General features: G+C 49.4%; 1 protein-coding gene across 7 annotated transcripts in view; it reads left to right on the forward strand.

Moving 5' to 3' along the window:
• The window catches only part of LOC123745054 (uncharacterized), a 249,725-nt gene that overhangs the window by 81,073 nt on the left and 153,771 nt on the right, over positions 1–14,881 (forward strand). For all 7 annotated transcript variants that reach the window (XM_069306287.1, XM_069306286.1, XM_069306285.1 and 4 more), the window contains one exon: positions 12,058–12,265. In XM_069306287.1, coding sequence (XP_069162388.1) covers positions 12,093–12,265 — 173 coding nt within the window. In that variant the 5' untranslated portion in view covers positions 12,058–12,092. The remainder of the gene's footprint in view (positions 1–12,057; positions 12,266–14,881) is intronic.

Consider the following 14,881-nt stretch of genomic DNA (forward strand, 5'->3'; position numbering starts at 1 on the left):
CCACCTCCCTTCTCCCCTCGTTCCTGTTCCCCCTCTCCCTTCGTCTCTTCCCCTATTCCCCTCTCCCCAAACCTATATCACCTCCCCAAATCTTGTCTCCTTTCCATTACTTGCCCAAACCTTCTCTGGGAAGGAGACGTGCTGACAAATAAGCAGGAGATTGATGTGTTGACACAGTGTGTGTTTGTTCAGGTCCAGGTGAGGTGTTGACCCAGAAGGTGTAGTGGAGGGCAGGGAGGCAGGGAGGCAGGCAGGGAGGCAGGCAGGCAGGCAGGCAGGGAGGCAGGCAGGGAGGCAGGGAGGCAGGCAGGCAGGCAGGCAGGGAGGGAGGCAGGCAGGGAGGCAGGGAGGCAGGGAGGGAGGCAGGCAGGGAGGCAGGCAGGCAGGCAGGCAGGCAGGCAGGCAGGCAGGCAGGCAGGCAGGCAGGCAGGGAGGGAGGCAGGGAGGGAGGCAGGCAGGGAGGCAGGCAGGCAGGGAGGGAGGCAGGCAGGCAGGCAGGCAGGCAGGCAGGCAGGCAGGCAGGCAGGCAGGCAGGCAGGAGTAATGCTGTATCCCTCACGCTCGTCTCTATCAGGAGTAATACCTCCTTCCCTCCCATCCCCCTTTCTTCCCTCTCATCCTTTCTTTATTCCCTTCCTTTCTCCCCTCTCCCAATTCCTCTTTCCGTACCCTTCTCTCATTCAACATGTCAACATTGACTGTCTGAAAGGGGAACTAATTAACTCGATTAACCCCACTACCCATGATTGCCTCATTACCCAACAGCTCTAAACTATTAACATTTCGGGCGAACAATTAGCGCCAAAAAATTGGAGAGAGAGACGCAGTAATCTGATAGTACTGGTCTCGCTCGACAGGCGGCAGCACCACCACTGTAACCAGGATGTCCAATACTTACCACTGCTGCTCTTGGCTTGTCTGCTCAGTACGGTCCCTGGTACTGGGTCGTCTGTGGTGCTAATACGTGGGAGTGAGACATATCTAGAATGAGATACAGGTCAAATTGACAGTTATTTGTTGACAGGACTGTGGCCCTCAAGGACTCAGCCAAGGCCCTCAAGTGATTCTCTAATGGCCAGAAGGTCCTTCTGGCCATTAGAGAATCACTCTGACCCCGTGACAGCAAAAATCTCTGGGGGTTCCAAATCCATTTCCTCTTCTGCCTTCACACGGAAATTATATTTGGCTGATCTCCAGAGAGTGAGACGGTCCTCCGAGGCGCCCACGACGGTCCTCCGAGGCGCCCACGACGGTCCTCCGAGGCGCCCACGACGGTCCTCCGAGGCGCCCACGACGGTCCTCCGAGGCGCCCACGACGGTCCTCCGAGGCGCCCACGACGGTCCTCCGAGGCGCCCACGACGGTCCTCCGAGGCGCCCACGACGGTCCTCCGAGGCGCCCACGACGGTCCTCCGAGGCGCCCACGACGGTCCTCCGAGGCGCCCACGACGGTCCTCCGAGGCGCCCACGACGGTCCTCCGAGGCGCCCACGACGGTCCTCCGAGGCGCCCACGACGGTCCTCCGAGGCGCCCACGACGGTCCTCCGAGGCGCCCACGACGGTCCTCCGAGGCGCCCACGACGGTCCTCCGAGGCGCCCACGACGGTCCTCCGAGGCGCCCACGACGGTCCTCCGAGGCGCCCACGACGGTCCTCCGAGGCGCCCACGACGGTCCTCCGAGGCGCCCACGACGGTCCTCCGAGGCGCCCACGACGGTCCTCCGAGGCCCCCACGACGCTCCCTTGGGAAGTTGGATATTGGACTAACTGAAATAGAAGTCGTCTAATAAAGTGTTGTTTATGGAAATGAAGTCCCACAACAGGCTTTTAAACACGAGGGAGCCAACGCTAACAATTTGCATAATCTTCTTGTAAACTTTCATCTTAGATGGAAGAGACGGAAAAAGAGGTCGAGGACTCTGGAAAATTGGGATGTTTGGGGAGAAAATTGAAACGGAACAAATTTTTTTCAGTAATTGAGAATTTTCCGATTAATTGACTCGTTGCTAGATTATTGGGAAGTTTTTGTGGATATTCGTTGTTATTTCAATAGTCTCTATATGTATTTATTATATGCTTATCCCTTATGGTTCTCCGAATTTTTATTCTGGGTAGATAGGGGGATGGGTAAGAGAGTGCGAGATCCCCTAAAAACTCAAGAGGAAGACTTAAGATTTCCTAACGCCCTCTGGAGATGAAAATACATTTTCCACACCGACTCAAGACGCAAGAAGAAAATGAAGACAAAATTTCCTCTCTTTGATCAACTTAACGGCCACCTTCATTCATATTTTACAGTCATGAAGAAATTTTATAAATTTAAAATTATGGACTGAAATTTACAGATGGCAGATCGGGAGCCGGTCGGCCGAGCGGACAGCACGCTGTACTTGTGATCCTGTGGTCCTGGGTTCGATCCCAGGCGCCGGAAACAATGGGCTGAGTTTTTCACCCTATACCCCTGTTACCTAGCAGTTAAATAGGTACCTGGGTGTTAGTCAGCTGTCACGGGCTGCTTCCTGGGGGGTGGAGGCCTGGTCGAGGACCGGGCCGCGGGGACACTAAAAAGCCCCGAAATCATCTCAAGATAACCTTAAGATGGCAGGTGCTGGAGTGCCCTCAGACCAGTGCCTGGAATCCTCTCGGGAGGGAAGAGTGCCACTCGGCACTGGTCAGAGTATTATGAAAGAGGAGCCTTCCCTCACTCTATCTCTACGGCCTCTCGCTCCCCTCAGAGGGCAACTAACTTCCCCCTCACCTGGCATACGTTCCTGTCTGCCTAACCCAGACCTTGTACATTATGGAGGCTATTTACCTCTTCATTCCAGGCTCACCATAGCCCGTGCTACTTGCCCTGCTCCTGTGCCAGGTAAGTCTACTACGGGCTCACCATAGCTCGTGCTACTTGCCTCGCTCCTGTGCCAGGTAAGTCTACTACGGGCTCACCATAGCCCGTACTACTTGCCCCGCTCCTGTGCCAGGTAAGTCCACTACGGGCTCACCATAGCCCGTGCTACTTGTATGCTCCTGTGCCAGGTAAGTCCACTACGGGCTCGCCATAGCCCGTGCTACTTGGAACTTATGTTCCGAGTAGCTGAATCTAAAACAACAACCTCTCCATTACATTACATCACAATAATATTGACCGGGGTACAGAGAGAGTTATGGTGACCAAACCACACACCAGAGGAGGAAGAGTGATTCCACGTGATTGATTGATGAAGATTAAGCCACCCAAAAGGTGGCACGGGCATGAATAGCCCGTAAGTAGAGGCCCTTTTGAGCCATTACCAGTATCAAGAGCTGATACTGGAGATCTGTGGAGGTGCGACTGCACCCTGCGTGACGGGAGATGTCTCCCGTGAGACGACCACGTCCGTCCTGGATCGTTATCAAGTCGATTGTCCTTCACTATCAGCGCTTTGCCCAAGACTTTCCTGCAGATGATTATATTAAGATAATAAGAATTGAAAGGTATTAGTGGTAGGTGGTGATAGTGACTAGTAGTAGTGGCGGATATGGTGGTTGACGGTGGTGCTAATGGCAGGTGGTGATAGGGACTGATGGTGATGGATGGTGCTTACCTGACAGTGACAACCAGAAGCATGTTCTAACTCTTTATGCCGTGACTGCTAGCCTTATTGCATAGTTTTGTGTCTAACTTGACAACTCATCTGAAGTTCGATTTCTTCTCGAGTCAAATCCGGCCATAAAAGTTAGCACGGAGATGGCTTCCACGACTTATTTGTTAGTGCATGACACCTGTTGCTCACCCGACCAAGGTCTCTCTCTCTCTCTCTCTCTCTCTTTCTCTCTCTCTCTTTCTCTCTCTCTCTCTCATTCTTGAGAGAGAGAGAGAGAGAGAGAGAGAGAGAGAGAGAGAGAGAGAGAGAGAGAGAGAGAGAGAGGGAGGGAGGGAGAGAGGGGGGGGGAGAAGAGGTGCAGGTTACATGATTACAAGTGCCAATTAACAGCATTAACCCTTGACTTCCTGGATACTAGTGAACAGCTTCGTGGTCGGTATTATCACCCTGTTGGTATTTACATGTTAAAGCAGCAGCAGCAGCACGGTGGTAGGGGCTTCATTTTACTCTTGTATCGGATTCCAATACTGTTACCAGGGATTTATGTTTGTCAATATAATTCTCTCTGTATCTGTATCTCTCTTCTCTCCTCTCTCTCTCTCTCTCTCTCTCTCTCTCTCTCTCTCTCTCTCTCTTTTCTCTCTTCTCTCTCTCCCTCCCTCCCTCTGTCTCCCCCCCCATTAATGGGCCAGTTCCTCCTGTCTAATCAACGCCTCATTAATGATGTGAGTGCAAACCGGATTAAAATTAAATTAGTGGAACAATAATTTAATTTGTTATGGGGATTATAGGATTGCATGTCCAGTAATCCAGGGATTATTTGAAGGATCAGCGCGCTTTGGCTTTATAATTAGTGTTGATCCGGCTCGTCCTCTAGACTGTCTAGAGGATCTGCCTCTGCGTACAAAATGCAACTGTTTTGCCTAACCCGAAGCGTACTAACCCAAGCAACCCACCCAACCTTTCGAGGCCGATGCATAGAAAACGTCAGTATTACGTTAATTTGGTCAGTATATAGTAATTTGGTTTACTAATACTTGGTATATTTTTACCGGATTGATCGATTCCGTAAAAATGTCAACGTATTTGCTGAGATGACGGACAACCCGTTCCAGTCACCACGGGTTCTTGGAGACTCGAACCGTGGACACTATGCGCGTGTGTGTGTGAGGCCGAAGCTCCATCGACCGAGCTATTGAGTGACCTTAATAAGGAAAAGTTTCCCAGAAGCACCAACCTGCTGTCAAACTGGTATTTTCAACTTTCCCCCTGACGACCTCTACTGCTGAAGCTCTCAAAAGTAGTTAGTGATCCAGGTCATAGAGCCTATAGAGCCTTCTTCAAATTATCTTGAGATGATTTCGGGGCTTAGTGTCCCCGCGGCCCGGTCCTCGGCCAGGCCTCCACCCCCCAGGAATCAACCCGTAGCAGCAGTCTAACTCCCAGGTATCTATTTACTGCTAGGTAACAGGGCCATCAGGGTGAAAGAAACATTCTGCCCATTTGTCTTCGCCTCCACCGGGGATTAAACCCGGAACCCCAGGACTACGAATCCGAAGCGTTGTCCACTCAGACATTCAGCCTAGGTGAATAGAATGTTTATTTCGAAGGAAGTGTGGATGGCTGTTTATCGGACAACTGGTCCATTCGTCTAATGCATCTTTGCTTTTCCGGAGTGGCAGATCAAGAAGCGGCTGGTGGTGGTAAGCTGCTACTCACGTGGTGATGGTGTTAAGCTGTGTTACGGAATGCCTTATCGTGTTATTGCGTCGCATAAAAAAAGGCACTGTTATTTAATAGTAATGCTATCAATATTACAGGGAGAACAAGGTTAACGACCGTGAAGGTCGTTAACGGTCAGCACGGTGTGGCTCGTCCGGTGGCGGGAATTCTGTTAGCCAATCAGAATCACCGGGCGAGGTAATGAGTGTTGGTCAGAGCATGAACAGTACTCTACTCACTCCCATTCGGTCGACATGCCGTCGTCGTCTGTCTCTGTCTCTGTGTCTCTGTCTCTGTCTCTGTCTGTGTGTGACCTGTTTGCCCCAGCTGTGACAGGGTGTTCCACACCTCCAGCGACACGGACCTTAGGACGTAGTGGCATGGTCGACTTCACATGACGTCTCGGAAATCGACCGCTGTTCTGGATTTATTGGACCCAGTCCGAGAAGTAGATGGTCCTTAAGAGTTGAATCGACTGACGAGTGGCGGCCATCTTATTGGCATATACATAAGGTTTTGGTGTATATATTACTGTACATACAAGTACAGTGTCATATATCTATATATCTATATATCTATATCTCTTTAACTGTACATATAATGTACCCCCGTGTTTTAGTGATATAGCTGAATATAGCCAGTAGTCTTCTCCAAAATTATTCCTTGTCCTCAGTCAAATCTCAGAGAATTAAGTGTCGCACCTGACAAGGGTCATGCTGAGACTGACACCTGAAAAAAAATCAAAGTATCCAGTTTGATTACAAAGCATAAGAAAAGCACTTGCAGAGGAAACCTATTTTAAATGTGTTGGGTTTTCGACAGTTCGATCCCAACAGCTTCTACTCGCGTGGTGATGGAGTTAAGATTCACCAGAACCGCTTTGTTGTGGTGGTGTTAAGCTTACCCAACCCAAGTGGTGGTGTTTTAAGCTTCACACGCGCGACCTTTCAATTACAGCGAGATCCTCCAGCATGTATACAATGTATCCTGTCAGTGAAGGCCGGCTGGTCCCTCTCCCTCTCTCCGCATTTCAAGAGGAGGATCTATATTGGCGCTCCGGACCACTGGGTAGCGCCACCGCAGTCCACCTGCAGAGCCTGATGCTCCTGTCAGAGCCTGACGCTGCAGCTGTTCTTGCTGCTCCTCCCACAACATAATCCAAGGACTACATAAAGGTTGTGATGGCCCCGCCAGGGCTTCCCGCCAGGACGGCCAGGGGCCACTACGGGCTTCCCGCCAGGACGGCCAGGGGCCCCTACGGGCTTCCCCCGCCAGGACGGCCAGGGGCCCCTACGGGCTTCCCCCGCCAGGACGGCCAGGGGCCCCTACGGGCTTCCCGCCAGGACGGCCAGGGGCCACTACGGGCTTCCCGCCAGGACGGCCAGGGGCCACTACGGGCTTCCCCCGCCAGGACGGCCAGGGGCCCCTACGGGCTTCCCCCGCCAGGACGGCCAGGGGCCCCTACGGGCTTCCCCCGCCAGGACGGCCAGGGGCCCCTACGGGCTTCCCCCGCCAGGACGGCCAGGGGCCCCTACGGGCTTCCCCCGCCAGGACGGCCAGGGGCCCCTACGGGCTTCCCCCGCCAGGACGGCCAGGGGCCCCTACGGGGTTCCCCCGCCAGGACGGCCAGGGGCCCCTACGGGCTTCCCCCGCCAGGACGGCCAGGGGCCCCTACGGGCTTCCCCCGCCAGGACGGCCAGGGGCCCCTACGGGCTTCCCCCGCCAGGACGGCCAGGGGCCACTACGGGCTTCCCGCCAAGACGGCCAGTAACCACTACGGGCTTCCCGCCAAGACGGCCAGGGGCCACTACGGGCTTCCCGCCAACTCTTACCTCAAGTCCCTCCACGACTCTCACAAATTTAAGACCTTTTACCCAGGCAAATTGTATTAAAAAGTTTAAGTGAGGACTTATGTAACCTTTTTCTGTACGGTAATCACTGGCGCTGTGACTGGCAACAGACCCAACGGTTCACCAAGGTTGCTAGTGATTTATAAACTAAATTTGGGCGAAAGTTCATTGCAAATTAGCGCGCACTTTAAAAAAGGAACCGTTTTTACTGTTAGGCTTTTTTATTAAGTCATTCAATAAGTCTCGCTCGAAAGACTTGCGTATAGCTCTTGTGAAGTTAAGTCTTATGGCTTTATTAATTAGTTTTGTTAAGCATGTTGGAAATTGTGACTCGGGGATTTGTTCTCTGCGATTTTTTTTATTTAATTGTGGCTTCAATGTCATGTTTCAATTTTAATCCCACTTGACTTTTACAGTTTTGACTTTGTGGATGTATGCTTACGGCTGTTCGGGCTCTTGGGTGGCTTAGTCCTCATCAATCAATAAATCGGATGTTACGTGCCGTCATATCGGGTGCGGGCTTGTGTTCGGGTGCGGGCTTGTGTTCGGGCGCGGGCTTGTGTTCGGGCGCGGGCTTGTGTTCGGGCGCGGGCTTGTGTTCGGGCGCGGGCTTGTGTTCGGGCGCGGGCTTGTGTTCGGGCGCGGGCTTGTGTTCGGGCGCGGGCTTGTGTTCGGGCGCGGGCTTGTGTTCGGGCGCGGGCTTGTGTTCGGGCGCGGGCTTGTGTTCGGGCGCGGGCTTGTGTTCGGGCGCGGGCTTGTGTTCGGGCGCGGGCTTGTGTTCGGGCGCGGGCTTGTGTTCGGGCGCGGGCTTGTGTTCGGGCGCGGGCTTGTGTTCGGGCGCGGGCTTGTGTTCGGGCGCGGGCTTGTGTTCGGGCGCGGGCTTGTGTTCGGGCGCGGGCTTGTGTTCGGGCGCGGGCTTGTGTTCGGGCGCGGGCTTGTGTTCGGGCGCGGGCTTGTGTTCGGGCGCGGGCTTGTGTTCGGGCGCGGGCTTGTGTTCGGGCGCGGGCTTGTGTTCGGGCGCGGGCTTGTGTTCGGGCGCGGGCTTGTGTTCGGGCGCGGGCTTGTGTTCGGGCGCGGGCTTGTGTTCGGGCGCGGGCTTGTGTTCGGGCGCGGGCTTGTGTTCGGGCGCGGGCTTGTGTTCGGGCGCGGGCTTGTGTTCGGGCGCGGGCTTGTGTTCGGGCGCGGGCTTGTGTTCGGGCGCGGGCTTGTGTTCGGGCGCGGGCTTGTGTTCGGGCGCGGGCTTGTGTTCGGGCGCGGGCTTGTGTTCGGGCGCGGGCTTGTGTTCGGGCGCGGGCTTGTGTTCGGGCGCGGGCTTGTGTTCGGGCGCGGGCTTGTGTTCGGGCGCGGGCTTGTGTTCGGGCGCGGGCTTGTGTTCGGGCGCGGGCTTGTGTTCGGGCGCGGGCTTGTGTTCGGGCGCGGGCTTGTGTTCAGGTCCACCTGTACGATGCTCTTATTTTTCAGTTCCGGATGCCATTTAGTTGCTTGTTTTCACCATTCCTAGTTTATTAATGTGTTTCATGAGTCATGGGCACCATACCACCGCTGCATATTCCAATTTTGGTCTCACAAAGGTTGTAAACAGCTTCTTTAATATTTCGCTATCCGTGTATTTAAAATCGATTCTAAAGTTGGAAAGTGTAACATAGGTTTCTCTTACAGTTTTCTCTATGTGGTCCTCATGTGGCAGTTTTCTATCCAGAACCATCCTTAGATCCATGTCTCTATCAGAATTTTTTTAAGTGTTTTCACATGATAGGAAGGTTGCCCTCATACAGCCCCGCTCCTGTGCCAGGTAAGTCCACTACGGACTCACCATAGCCCGTGCTACTTGCAACCTTATTCTAGTCAGTATGTGTGTGCATTTACTGTGTGTTTGCAGAATCGATCTATTAGCTCTTGGACCACTCCTTTCTAACTAGTCTATTTTTCCTCTATTATTTCTACTGCATATATTTCTCTCTAGCGCGCGCGCGCGCGCGCGCACACACACACACACACACACACACACACACACACACACACACACACACACACACACACACACACATGACTGTGCGTGCGTGTGTGATTTTTATTTTCGGGAGAAGGGGGGACTTAAAAAGATAATTAATTAAAAAGATAGTTACTAGTGTTACGTGTTTCGTAATTAAGTTAAGAGGAGAACAGAGGGGAACCTGATGCCAGGATAAAATATTAAATGAAATTTCATGACAGATGGGAATGTGCTCACGTTTTGTACATGTATTAATGGACGTGATGTCATGGTCAGCAAGAGTCAGACCACACACTAGAAGGTGAAGGGACGACCACGTTTCGGTCCGTCCTGGACCAAGAGAATGGTCCAGGACGGACCGAAACGTCGTCGTCCCTTCACCTTCTAGTGTGTGGTCTGGTCAACAGGTATTTACATCACTTTTAATACAAAAATAAGAGAAAAATCTTGTATGGATACAACTCAGGGTATATGTGAATTATGTGTTGAGAATGAAGCACAGCTCTCATTAGATAAGTGATTGTATCTGGGAATCCAATCTTCCAAGACACATGGATGATAAAGTTCAGTTCCCGGGACACAGCTTGTGTCCCGGGATATTGGTGTGGGGACACGCAGGAGGCCTGGTCGAGGACCGGGCCGTGGGAACGCTAAGCCCCGAAACCATCTTAAGGTAACCTCAAGGAAGCCTTAAAGGTCTAGTGCTTAAAGGAAGCACTGTCTAGTGCTGCTTGGGCGACGGCTTTGTCTTTTTAAGCTAACATAAGCTAAGTCTTGTTTTTCTTTTTCTTCTTGCTATGTCTTTTGTCTCTATTTCACCATTGTTGTTATTTGACATGAGGCCTCCAGTAGTTTTCTTTAACTCCTGTGGTATACTTAATGCCTTCTCTCCTTTCATCTCACATGGAGAGAAGGGTCGAAACCTTGTATATATAAGGATATATACATCCATATATATTATATAATATATATATATCAAGCTTATATACTGACTTTCTCTACCACTCTTTCCTTACACGACGTGATAATGGGCCAGGATGAACCGAAACATTGTCACTTCCTTTATTATAATGTGTAGGCGAGATGGATTAAGAAAATATATAATTAACTAAAGTCATCCCGAAATATAAAGTCTTTGATAACGCGTCCATTTTCTATGGTAGTGAAAGAGAGAATGCAGTTTTCTACTTATCTAACACGGGAGACTCGTACATTTAGAATAAAGTCATCCCTTTTTTGTGAAATTAACAAATGCGTATGATATGACTTCTAAGCGTTCTCAGTAAGTGGCTAGAGCTGATGGTGCCCAATTATCGTCAAAACGGAAGCGCAAACCGAATCCAACACAGTCGTTCACATAATTATTACACCTTTGTTATGAAATTGGTTATAACAAATGATTTTTTTTAGAGATATATACGAGAATTGTTACATTCTTGTACAGCCACTATGATTTCGAGGTCTATATATGTTTTAAGCGTTATGTCTAAGGTTAGAGGGACTTATATGCCTGGATTATTAGCTGCTCACTTAATTTAGGCATTCTCATTGTGGATAGATAGCCAAATGACTTTTGTCAGGTTTATTTAATAATTCCTTTTGTCGGTGACAGGAAGCCTATATCCTTCATCAGCCCATCATCAAAATAATGGGCTGTGTGTGTGTGTGTGTGTAGTTTTAGATTCAGCTACTCGGAACAAAAAGTTGCAAGTAGCACGGGCTATGGTGAGCCCGTAGTGGACTTACCTGGCACAGGAGCGGGGCTGTAACAAGTAGCACGGGCTATGGTGAGCCCGTAGTGGACTTACCTGGCACAAGAGCTGGACTATATATGTGGGTTCCCCGTGTCCCTATAAGACTGCTTATCATCACGGCCAGAGAGATACTGTGTATGTAAAATCCTCTTGAACTGGCGTTTCATAACATATTAATCGTAGTTAAGGCTTCTTGACATTAGCCAAACCACCAGCCCAGAGAATGATTTGCGACAAGCGCATTAAGTGACAACAGCGATTCCTTCGACTTGTAAATGTTCCTTAAGCATACAGATTATATATGTATATATATGTGGGTTCCCCGTGTCCCTATAAGACTGCTTATCATCACGGCCAGAGAGATACCGTGTATGTAAAATCCTCTTGAACTGGCGTTTCATAACATATTAATCGTAGTTAAGGCTTCTTGGCATTAGCCAAACCACCAGCCCAGAGAATGATTTGCGACAAGCGCATTAAGTGACAACAGCGATTCCTTCGACTTGTAAGTGTTCCTTTAGCATACAGATTACGGTCTGTGTTTAAATGGAAGACGATTGGAAAACTGCCGCTGCATCAGTCTCTGAAACCATATTTGATGGTCCCATGGCCAAACATCTTCCTTGGGGAATGTATCAAATAGTTGTACACCAACTGTGATTGGTGTACACCATAATACCTCGCTAGTAGCGTTGAGAGAGAGAGAGAGAGAGAGAGAGAGAGAGAGAGAGAGAGAGAGAGAGAGAGAGAGAGAGAGAGAGAGAAGAGTTCCTTGAGTTGACAAATATATTACGCTGTAATTGATTTCTAAAATTGTATGTCTTGCATGAAATTTTCATGTTTTGTTTCATGTAATTAAGTAGCAGGTAATAATAATAATTATACATATTTTTGTTAAATTTTACCTCTTTGTGAGATCTTGCTGTATTTCGACCCTTCCCCTAGTGAGATCTTGCTATATTTCGATGCAATTTCATCACAGATAAAGTTCACGATAATTGAGGTAACATAGCGAGATATTCGTTATCATAATGCTAGTCTTTGTAAGGGGTACTATAGGAAATCCAAGCGTAATAATGGAAGTACTGGGTGCTTAGATAATTTTAGGGTATTGCTCTGGTATTTCCTGCATCTTTACACATCCCTTGTGTTTCAGGCCATGTCTCCAGATCCCCGAGCGTGGAGAACAGCATGCATCAGCTGGGGGTTGAGGGGTCGCTCAGCAGGGGCGGGTCCGTGCCTTCCCGCTCCCCTAGCCCGTCCCCTAGCAGGTCGAGGTCCAGGGACCGACCCCCGTCCACACACGCCACGGGGCAGCTGGCAGCACACGCCTTCAACCTTATGGTCACCGTGCCACAGAACATGTAAGTGGCTCCGGGCTTTCTGCACTGTTTCACTCGGAGGTGTCCAGCCACTTGGGCTGGACGGTAGAGCGATGGTTGAGCTTCAGGCAGGTTCGGTGTTCCAATCCCCGACCGTCCAAATGGCTTGGCACCATTCCTTCCACCAGCGTCCCATCCCAAATTCTTATCCTGACCCCTTTTCCAGTGCTATATAGTTTTCCCCTGATAACACTCTCTCTCTCTCTCTCTCTCTCTCTCTCTCTCTCTCTCTCTCTCTCTCTCTCTCTCTCTCTCTCTCTCTCTCTCTCTCTCTCTCTCTCTCTCTCTCTCTCACTCACTCACACATATATCAGGAAGTGTGGTTGTGTTTGGTCAACAGGAAATAGTGTAGTGGCGTCTGTTAACCCCCTTCAGATGTTTGACAGATTTTTACGGTCAGTACAAAGTAAAGGGATAGCGTGTCCGAATATATGTTGAGTGTATCGTGAATGGGGGAAAGTTTCTAAGCTCTTTCTTTCTCTTCCTCATCTAGCTCCCTCTCCTTCCCTCTCTTTTCCCTCTCTTTTTCCCTCTCTCTTCCCTCTTTGACGGCTTTGGTTACATTTATTAAACAGTTTACAAGCATGAAAACTTCCCATTCAACTGTTGTTGTTGTTATAAACAGCCTCCTGGGGTTTCGGAGCTAATTAACTGTTTAATAATTGTAAACAAAGCCGCCAGAGATTGAGAAAAGATGTACAGGTTCGTAAGTGCTTGTGTAAATACTTTCGTGAATCTGGCCCCTGGTCTTTACTCGTAACAACTTAACACAAATCGTTACAATTCTGGCTGGACACTAAATTGTCCTGGACGTTCTGGATTCTAGTTGGACTAAACAGGCGTACCACAGAGAAATTAAACATAATTGTTGACCAGACCACACACTAGAAGGTGAAGGGACGACGACGTTTCGGTCCGTCCTGGACCATTCTCAAGTCGATTGAGAATGGTCGATTCACAATCTACTTGAGAATGGTCCAGGACGGACCGAAACGTCGTCGTCCCTTCACCTTCTAGTGTGTGGTCTGGTCAACATACTTTAGCCACGTTATTGTGACTCATCGCCTGCATAATTGTTCACGTCTGAATAAAAGCAAGCTGAATAAAACTGAATAAAATATTGGTAAAACAATGTGTTCTTCACCATTACAGCGGTGAGACGGATATTCACGCAACATGTATCATCCAATTCGGATGATGATAAGACGATTTGTAGGCATCAGATGGAAGAAAACTCTGCCCAAACGTCTGTTTTTTTTCCCCCGCGGGGATTGAACGCGGGACCCGCGGTTGTGAGGTGGCTATGTTGACCACTGTGCCACACACTAAACCCACACATGTTTAAACCATAACAAGATGGAAATATAAGTAGATACGTAGGATATTTGATCAATAAACATTTGCAGTAAACATTTGGATGTAAATATAAAAATGCGCGCACTATTGGCAGCCTGTCTGCGAAATGTCAACATGATTAAATGTTTGCTGAAGATCCGTTTTCAGGAATAAACAAGTTATAGGGAAGAGGGTGGGGGAGAAAGGAAGAGGGTGGGGGAGAAAGGAAGAGGGTGGGGGAGAAAGGAAGAGGGTGGGGGAGAAAGGAAGAGGGTGAGGGAGAAAGGAAGAGGGTGGGGTGTAAGAAGACTGTTGGTGGGGAAAAAGGTGAGTGAGAAGGAGGAAAATTGATTTTCCTATTGTGAGATTGTATTAAAAAAAAAAAAGGTTTCATGGCGACGTCATGGCCCCGCGCACTGGACCAGCGGTGATCACGTGATGGCAACAGTCATGGCTACATTGCCTAACGTAACTATTCAATAAATCACCGTCAGTTTGAATTCAATAAAGTAACTTTACCAATTACTTTTAGATAATTCATTACATATTCATTTGTTCGAAATTCCATACACAGACACCATTGTAATGCGGCATATCCAGTTGGCGTTTGTGATTGTAAACCAATAGTTGAATTTATTGACGATTTTCCCATAGTTTCTGAAATGAAATCTTTATCGTGTCTCTTTCTCTATCCTCTTATCTAACTTCGTTAAGTGTACTTCTTTGTATTACCTCGCTATTTTCTCGTGCCAAGTTGCGTTTAATCTTGCGTATATATCATGATATATACGCATGATATGCGTATATATCATGATATACGCATGATATGCGTGTATTATGCGTGTTGGGCCCGGCAGAGGGCGGTAAGAAGCAAGAGACCTTTCTTAATCCTGTGGAGTCGAACCCTGTATGTGATTCTGGGATTATGATATAGCACAATGGTCTACGGTTTCGGCTTACAACCGGGGCTCCGTCCCTGCGATAGGACAAGCGTTTCTGCCACGTTTGCTTTAAACTGACACTTCTGTTCACCTAGTTAGGAACGTGGGAGTCAGACAGGCAACTTCTGTGGCTTAACATCCTGAGAAAGGTCACCAGTTGGCCAAGTGGGACCTCCAGAAGTCTAACAAGTGAAACCATAAGGAGAACCATTAATTAGTATTGTGATTGATGTTACAGAACGCAACGTCACTATGTGATGGAGTGCGAAAAGATACGTGAATTTAGAGACAATTCTATAACTAATGTCCCAGCAATGTGTCA

Source organism: Procambarus clarkii, chromosome 57, assembly GCF_040958095.1.
Source record: "Procambarus clarkii isolate CNS0578487 chromosome 57, FALCON_Pclarkii_2.0, whole genome shotgun sequence".
Lineage (NCBI taxonomy): Eukaryota > Metazoa > Arthropoda > Malacostraca > Decapoda > Cambaridae > Procambarus > Procambarus clarkii.